This window comes from Rhagoletis pomonella, unplaced genomic scaffold, assembly GCF_013731165.1.
Source record: "Rhagoletis pomonella isolate Grant_MI unplaced genomic scaffold, Rhpom_1.0 Rhpom_scaffold_00001, whole genome shotgun sequence".
NCBI classification, from domain to species: Eukaryota; Metazoa; Arthropoda; class Insecta; order Diptera; family Tephritidae; genus Rhagoletis; species Rhagoletis pomonella.
Genome location: NW_023458555.1, coordinates 88249592 through 88259180, shown reverse-complemented (window position 1 = coordinate 88259180; position 9589 = coordinate 88249592). Strand labels below are relative to the sequence as shown.

At 37.8% G+C, this 9589-nt stretch overlaps 1 protein-coding gene across 1 annotated transcript in view; it reads right to left on the bottom strand.

Annotated features, from left to right (window-relative positions):
• Positions 1-4518: 4518 nt before the first annotated feature.
• Positions 4519-9589, bottom strand: part of LOC118733952 — a 7321-nt gene continuing 2250 nt past the window's right edge. The window contains exon 2 of the mRNA XM_036463604.1: positions 4519-5000. Coding sequence (XP_036319497.1) covers positions 4519-5000 — 482 coding nt within the window. The remainder of the gene's footprint in view (positions 5001-9589) is intronic.

Sequence of the window (9589 nt, the reverse complement as noted above, 5' to 3'; positions counted from 1 at the left end):
AAAAAGGGCATATTTCAAACCCAATTTGTAAATAAATTAGTAACCAAAATTTACAAAAGTGAGTGTTAAAATATTGCGTGGACCCTTGACTACAAGTGTGTGAAATTTTTTTTGGATCGGGCCACCCATTTGGACGGAATAGCCCGAAATAGTTGTGAGCGGTACTAAACTCCACCCAATGCTTGTTAACAATGCGAATAAAAACAAATTTGCAAGTTTGTAAATCTTTTGGAACATAAATTCCTGAATCGGAATTTTTGTGATGTTTTAAATTTGAATTAAAGTTTTTAAAACGTTCCCGTAAACTTCCTAAAATTTCGGCAGAAGTAACATTTTCTGTAGTTGGCACAACAAGTTCTCCAGGTAGACGCAAATTTTGGCCAAAAAGCATTTCAGCTGGAGTGGCTGCAATATCTTCTTTGTACACTGAACGCAAACCAAGAAGAATAATCGGTAGCTCATCGTACCAATATCTAGTTCCATTCCTAGCCAAAATTGAAGTTTTCAATTGTCTATGGAATCGTTCCACAATACCATTACTTTGAGGATGATAGGAAGAAGTTGTGATATGATGACTACCAAGTAATTTAGTAAGTTCCGAAAATAATTTGGACGTAAATTGAGTACCCTGATCCATCGTGATTTCTAAAGGCGCACCGAAACGCGAAACATATTCATTAAAAAATTTATTTGCAACTGTCTGTGCAGAGATATCCTTTACAGCATATGCTTCCGGCCAACGAGTAAATCTATCCATAATTGTTAAAATGTAGCGGTAACCTCTTGAAACAGGAAGCGGTCCAACAATATCTAAATGTATATGTTCAAATCTGCTCTTCGGAATTGGAATTGTGCTCACAGGAGATTTTGTGTGACGATAAACTTTAGATTTCTGGCAACTTATACATCCTTTTGACCATATGTTTATCTCCTTGTTCATACAAGGCCAATAATACTTCTTCACAATTAATCGGCGTGTAGCCTTGGTACCAGGATGAGCAATTCCATGTAACATATCGAACACTGTCCTGCGCAAATTATTTGGAACGAACGGTCTAGGACTTTCTCCTGACACTTCACACCAAATATTAAAATTTAGAATAGGAATTTTAATTAAATTAAGATTTTGAAACGTTTGTCCAGAAATAAGAGTATTAAGTTCACTGTCCTGTTGCTGTTCACTCTGTAAAATTTTGAAATTAAGTTCTGAATTTTTAATCACATCTATTTCAAACGCACGAGATAACGTGTCAGCTACAATGTTGGTCTGTCCTTTAATATACTGTATGTCACTAGTAAACTGTGCAATAAAATCAAGATGCCTTGTCTGTCTTGGACTACGCTCAGTTTTGGAATTTAGAACAAAAATCAAGGGTTTGTGGTCAGTAAAAACCGTAAACTGTCTTCCTTCTAATAAATACCGAAAATGTTTAATATTCAAATAAATTGCTAAAATTTCCCTGTCAAAAGCACTATATTTCATTTCCGCTGGAGAGAGTTTCTTTGAAAAGAACGCAAGTGGGTCAGACTTATTATTGAAATGCTGCTGTATGACACCACCAATTGCTGTATTGGATGCATCTACCGTTAAAGACAATTTTGCATCTTTACTAAAATGATTTAGCAAAATCTTAGATGCAAACTTCTTTTTAATGCATTCAAAAGCTTTAATGGATTTGTCATCCCAAACCAAAATTTTGTCTCGCTTTTTACTTGCTTTATTAATTAAATCATATATAACTCCAGTAAAACCAGCTAATTTTGAAATATATCTATGGTAATAGTTAACCATACCAATAAACTTTTGCGCTTGTTTTATTGACTTCGGTCGTTCAAAATTGCGAATCGCTTCTACTCTGTTTACAGAAGGCTGTATCCCTGCCTCAGATAAACAATGTCCTAAAAAATCTATACTTGGAACACCAAAAATGCATTTGCTTGGTTTGACGTTCAAACCATACTCAGACAAACGTTCGAAAAGTACCCGTAGATCCTTTAAATGTTGTTCTTCACTCTCACTTGCAACCAGTAGATCATCAATATACGCGAAAACAAAATCTAATTTACCTACTACTTCGTTGATGAATCTCTGAAACGTTTGCGCTGAGTTCCTCAGCCCGAAGGGCATTCGGGTGAACTCAAACATACCGAAAGGAGTAGTAATCGCCGTTTTAAAAATGTCTTCTTCTGCCATTGGAATTTGGTGATACGCTCTAACTAAATCTAACTTTGAAAATATATTTTTATTCCTAAGGTTCATATTAAAATCGTGAATATGAGGCAAAGGATAACGATCCGGTACAGTCACATTATTAAGTCTTCTAAAATCACCACAAGGACGCCAGTCATTAACTTCTTTCTTTGGTACTAAATGAAGTGGAGATGCCACGGATGAATTTGATGGTCTACAAATCCCTGTTTTTACCAAAAAATCGAATTCAGTTTTAGCTACTTTAAATTTGATAGGATCTAAGCGCCTTGGCTTAGAAAAAGGAAGGTTTCCTTCAGGGACAAGTCTGTGAACCGTTGTATGCTTAACCGGTTTTGAGTAATCTGGCTCAGAAATAAGGGAAGGAAATTCCTTCAATAATTTTGTATATTGATCATCTACATGAACCAAAAAGACAAGATCACGCGGGCTGGAGACTAGCCCGTTAGAATCGCATTTAGGAAAAAAGTTGGGCGACTTTGACATTAGCCGTTTATTTACATTTCTTCGTTGTTTACAATTTGGTGGTGGCTTTTTACTGCAATTTTATTAATTTTCGCTTGTGACAACGTGTGTACACATAAGATAAAGAATAATTTAATACAACGGCATGATTTATAGAAGAATTTGCATAATAAAAATGATTTTTCATGCGTTCAACAATTTCGCGGTTTTCTCCGTTCTCTTCGTTGTTTACTTCTTACAACAAAGATGGCGTCGAGATTTCGGCAGCTAGAAAATAACTTTTTTCGTTCTTTCCTTCCCGCGTGATCTTGTGTCTTTCGTTCATGGATCATCTACTGAAAAAATTTTCGGAAGAGGGACATTGCAAAAGTACGAAATTGTATTAACTGATAGATTTGTTAACGGATCTACTAAACACTTGTTTTTAATATCAACAAGAAGTCCATATTTACACAAAAAATCAGCTCCTATAATCGGCTTCGCAATATCAGCAATCAAAAATGTAAAAAGGAACTCACGCCTTAAACCCAAAATTAATATTCAAAAGTTTCTTCCCGTATGTAACAATAGTTGAGCCGTTAGCTGCCGTTAAAATTATATCTGAAGATTTCCTAGTATTCGAAAATTTAGAAACTGGAAGTACCGAAATTTCTGCTCCGCTATCAATTAAAAAATTTAGTTTGTTTGTTTTATCAAATATAAAAAGGCGACGTGTGGAAATGTCCAAATTCCCGTTGTTTGTCGCCGCAACAACGGACGACTTTAGTTTGTTGGACTATTATTTTTTGAAAATGCACATGGTTGTTCACATTTTTTAGCCTTGTTTCCAAATTTATAATGATATCTACATAACCAATTCGGATTGTCGCGTGATTTTGATCGATATCTAAAAGGGCTCCTAAAACGATTCCTATTCACTGAACGTGACCTTGAATAATTTTGATTCATTTCCCTCCTCATTTCACATAATTCCAAAGAAAGTTTTTCAAAATTTTTAAAAATAAGAGAAGTAGTGTTAACCAAGTTAGCCATGACTGCATTTTCACCTTTTGAATTTTGAAAATCATTAACTGAAGCTATCTCGCTTTTGCTAATAATCTCCCAAACATTATCAGCCAATTTCGTCAATTCACTAATACTGCTTGAATTAGAACTAGCTAAAATCACGCTTAGGTTCTTCGGTAACTTCCTCATCCAAAGTTTCTTAAGAATTTCTTGACTAAAATTGGAACCCGAAAGCAGTACAAGCGACCGATAAAATTCTGAGGGCTTACAATCACCCCATTTCAGTATCCGATAAAATTTTGTCTAATTTCGCATTCTCACTTAATGAATGCCTTTCAATTAAAATTTTCTTAAGTGAGGTAAATTTATTATTTTCGGGCGGATTTTGAATAAAGTCTAAAATCGTTATTATAACTTCTTGCGGAAGTGCAGTAATTGTATGTTCATACTTTGTTGTTTCTTGTGTAATATTTTTGGTACTAAACTGCATTTCCGCATGAATAAACCACGCTTCCGGACAACTTGTCCAGAATTGTGGTAGTTTGACCGATGTAGCACAAATCTCATTACTATTTCGATCGACATACGGATTTGTTAACTATTCATTACACGTACTATTTTGTAAATCAATAAGAGTTTCATTTAAATTATCTCGTGTAGATGTATGTGTATCATGTTGTGGTGAACGAAACATTTTGATTATTTGAATTTGAGCAAATATCAAAAGACCTCAGAAAAGGGAAGTTTACAATTAAAAAATTAAATATTATATATGTAATATTTAATAAATAACAATTAAACTCTGTATTTAATTATTTTCAACAAAACTAGCGCTAAAGTTATACAATACAGCTCACCAGTAAAACTAAGATTGTTGTTGATGTTAGCGCTACTGCTGCGGTCGCTGCTGATGCCGCTACTGCTGCGGGTGACTTCGATGCTCTAGCCTCGTTGCCTGTGTCCGCTTCTTCGTCTTCTTCCTCCTGCAGCAGCAATGGCAGTGATGTTGGAGATATTTTTTTTCGTTCTGTTAATGCGCTACCACCAGCTGGAACTTCTCCTATTACGCTCAAAGAGGAGCATTGAGCACCGCTCAAACTTTCCGGTTGCTGTTCTTGATCTTGAGAACGCTGCTGCTGCTGCTGGTTATGTGGTTGTTGTTGACTGGTTGATGCAATATCAGCACTGAAAATAGCTTCTCCAGTGACTGCTTCTAATGCAGATGCATCAATGATATCGGCAATTGTGCTAGTGTCGTTGAATGCGCATTGGTGCGTTTGAAGCTGTTGCTGTTGTTGCTCTACTAATTGTGATTGCTGATCTTCAACAAAAGGCAATGGGGATATTGCTTTCTGATGTTGCGGCTGCTGTGATTCAAGTGGTGGTGATAACGGTGGTGGTAGTAGTGCGTGTTGGAATATGCCAGCTGCTCGCAATGGTGCTACTCTTTTTCACTGCTGACTATTACGACGAATTGCACTTCAACATTTTGGTGTAACATCTCATCATCTGTGGACTGGTACCGCGGAGCAACAAACCAAGTGTACAAAATCAATATATCAGCTTAATGTAATTTCTTATATTGCTCCTGGCAGGGTCGCCAATTGTAGCGTATTTAATTATAGAATTGTATTTTTTAAAAAATTTATTTTTATATAAGCGTAATTTTAATTTAACGTATTTTAAATTTCAAAGAAGAAAAAATTCTGAAGTAATCAAAAATATTCTTTTTGATTTACATAAATTGAAAAAGAATTTAATTCAATAATTTCAAAAATAACAAAGTATAAAAATGAACAAAGTACAATAGTAAATAGTATTAACACTACAGTTGGGTTATATTCCACTTCAAACTGCTCAATTTCCCCCGGTAAATGCTGTTTTTCGCCAATTTTAAAACGGTTCCCTAGGGGTCTGTGGGAGGCCCCGTAGGGGGGGTGCAACTTTTAGTAAATTGGTGGCTGCCCCTTTCGAATGGGGGGGATTTAGGGGGCCACGCCACACCCCCTCCGCCCCCCAAAAACGACCTGCAAATAACTAAACATTTCCTAAAAAAATTCCACACACTTGTAGTCAAGGGTCTACGTATTATTTTGACACTCACTTGTAAATTTTGGTCACTAATTTATTTACAAATTGGGTTTGAAATATGCCCTTTTTTGTAAAATTCGAAATTAGCGTACATTTATCACTCCTATTCTTCTTAAAGCAGCCACGTGGGAAATCTTTAGCCGCTTATGAAAAGTCACCTCTCACCCCCCTGCCCCTCCTAAGGACCACTTGGGAACGGAAACAGCGGAAATTTGGATTTTTTTCAAAACGATTATAGCCCTCACTACTCCTTTCTCTGTTGCCCAAGAAGAGGGGCACCTTTTGCAGAGCACCTTTCTACGTAGGCGGCCATCGGCCGCACTTAGGGATTATAACCCTCAGGCAGTAGCTAAGTAGAATTCTCCTTTATTTTTTGCTAAAGAAGAGGGGCTGAACACCTTCTGCAGAGATATTTCGTGGATATTTTTTTTTGACAGCTCAGCTCGGAAACTTGCAAAAAAAAATACCATATTTCCAACCGACATTATTAACAAATTAGTGCACAGATATAGTATATTTTATTTTTGCAATAAAGCGAGAACTGTCGTCTACAAGTGTGTGTAAAAGGTTTTTTATTCGATTCACGCGTTTGGGCACAGCAACCCAAAATCGTTGTACAAATTCAGTAAGAGCACCCAGCCACTTCACCAATTCATTTTTGGGGTACGGTTTAGTACGTTGCCGATCTATTTCGAGGTATTGCGTCCAACGGGGTGACCCGATCCAAAAAATTTGCACACGCTTGTAGCCAAGGGTCTCAACATTATTTTAACACCCTTTTTTGTAATTTTTGGTCACTAATTTATTTACAAATTGGGTTAGAAATATGCCCTTTTTTGTAAAATTCGGAAATTAGCGTAAATGTATCACTCCTATTCTCCTTAAAGCAGCTACTTCAGCAATATATTTTTATATTCTCCTTCACTTTACACTTTACTCGATGAGTTATAACTTTCTTTATAACATTAATATTAATCTATTAATCACAATTTATTAAATAAAAACACCTTCTAAATCATTCGTCTGACTTTGGTTGCATATGCAAATTAAATGGCGTAGTTCAGCTGTCAAACTCCAAAATATGCAAAAGAATGAGAGACAAAAGAAGATAGGATATAACCCAGTAAGCATTAAAAATATACAAAGGTGTTCTCTGCAAAAGGTGTTCAGCTCCTTTTCTTCGCAAAACAGAAAGGAGAATTCTACTGCCTGAGGGTTATAATCCCTAAGTGCGGCCGAAGGCCGCCTATGCAGAAAGGTGTTCTCTGCAAAAGGTGTTCAGCCCCCCTTCTTTGGCAACGCAGAAAGGAGAATTCTATTGCCTGAGGGTTATAATTCCTAAGTGCGGCCGAAGGCCGGCTACGCAGAAAGGTGTTCTCTGCAAAAGGTGTTCAGCCCCCCTTCTTTGGCTACACAGAAAGGAGAATTCTACTGCCTGAGGGTTATAATCCCTAAGTGCCGTCGAAGGCCGGCTACGCAGAAAGGTGTTCTCTGCAAAAGGTGTTCAGCCCCTCCTTTGGCTACACAGAAAGGAGAATTCTACTGCCTGAGGGCTATAATTCCTAAGTGCGGCCGAAGGCCGCCTACGCAGAAAGGTGTTCTCTGCAAAAGGTGTTCAGCCCCCCTTCTTTGGCTACACAGAAAGGAGAATTCTACTGCCTGAGGGTTATAATCCCTAAGTGCGGCCGAAGGCCGCCTACGCACAAAGATGTTCTCTGCGAAAGGTGTTCAGTCCCCCTTCTTTCGCCTGATAACCACCTTGGGATAACTTCTTTTATTTAAAAACCCCACAGATTCTGTTAGTTGGGTTATATTCCACATCAAACTGCTCAATTTCCGTCGGTAAATGCTGTTTTTCGCCCATTTTCAAATGGTTCCCCAGGGGTCTGTGGGAGGCCCCGAAGGAAGGGGGGGGGGTGTGACTTTTCGTAAAGCGGGGGCTGTCTCCTTTCGAATGGAGGGTTTGCCTAAGAAAATTCCGTTTTCCCCCTTTTTCAAACGGTTCCCTAGGGGCCTGTGGGAGGAGCCCAAGGGGGGCACCCCTTTTTAGACAGCGGGGTCTGTCCCCTTTCTAGGGGGGGGGGGGGGGGGGGGGTTGTTTGGCCCCTCCCCGTCCACATACGCCCCCCACCCAAAAACGAATTGAGCGCTACTAAACATTTCTCGAGCTGAGTACAACGGTGTACTTCCTTTTTTGAGGAAACAACAACAACAAGAATTATTCAAAAGTTAAAGTTCAAAATAAGGTATTTTTGAAATCAAGATTTCTTAAAAACCAATGGATGGATTGTGTAAAATTTCATTCAATAGGAAATTTGACTCCCTTTAATTTGGTATACGTACTATATATATAATTGTAATTGTAATTTATTGCAGTCATATGAAACAGACGTTCCTTACAGACTAGAGATAAAAATTTAGCTACTTAGACGATACGTGTAAAACATAAAGCACTCTACAGTTTCGAGATCAAACAAAAAATAAATAAACTTTTTGGAAGAGAGAAATCCAGGTCGATAGAATTCGAGATCGTGTTGAATTCGTTTAAAGCTCTTGAAAAAGGAGCATTTCTGGCATACTCCGTTTTGCCATTTCCTCCAAAAAACGGCAGAGGACTGCGCAGATTCCTTAGAGGAACATTGAAGTTGACCTGCTCTAGGAGCGTAGGGCAATCGATCACACCATTTATTAAGTTAAAGGTGAAAGTTAGAGATAGCAAAGATCTTCTGGCTTCCAGAGATTTAAGGTCTATTAATAGCAAACGAGACTTATACGATGGAATAGGCTCGCTGAAGTTAAGATTTCTGGGGGCAAATTTAAGAAAAACCTTCTGAACCCTTTCAATCCTATTAATTAGGTTTGAGTGGTATGGCCTCCAGATAAAAGAAGCATATTCTAACTTAGAACGAACAAAAGATGTGTATAACAATTTAAGTGTATAGGGGTCAGAGAACATTGAGCTCTGACGCCTGAGGAAACCATGTACAGCGTAAGATTTAGAAATGATGTGACTGATATGACTGTTAGAAGACCAATTAGAGCTGAAAATTACACCAAGGTCTTTGATTTCTTGGACTTTTTGAAGTTGAGTTTGAGAGATTACATAAGACGTCGAAAGAATATTGTGACTTTTGGAAAAAGTAACTTGAAAACATTTTTTAATATTCAGAGAAAGGCGAGAGCTGAGACACCAGTTGTGTAGAATATTAATCTCGGACTGAAGTCTTAGCGCATCATGCGCGTTTTCAATCACAGCAAACATTTTTAAATCGTCAGCATACAGCAAAAATTTAGCAAATGAAAAACAAGAACTCACATCATTTATAAATAATACAAAGAGTAAGGGACCTAAAATGCTACCTTGAGGAACCCCCGATGAGGCAATGAAAGATTCCGAAGAACAACCACTAACAGAGACCACACAGCGCCTATCCGACAAATAAGATTTGAGCCATTGCAAAAATACTGAGTGGAAACCCAGTGCGGCTAGCTTACTGACCAACAAACTGCGCGAAACTCTATCAAATGCTTTGGCAAGATCAGTGTAAATGCAGTCGACTTGGAAACCGTTCGAGATAGCGGCAATATAATACTCACTAAAGACGCCTAGATTAGTAACCGTAGATCGGTTGGGGACGAAACCATGTTGATTGGGTGAGACTAGACTTTTTGTCGCGAAATACATTTTCTCCTTGACGATAACTTCAAAAAGTTTGGAAATTGTTGAAAGTTTCGAAATGGGTCTGTAATTACAGACTTCACTTTTGCTGCCACTTTTAAGAATAGGGGTAATTGAAGTCAATTTCAATTCATCATAAA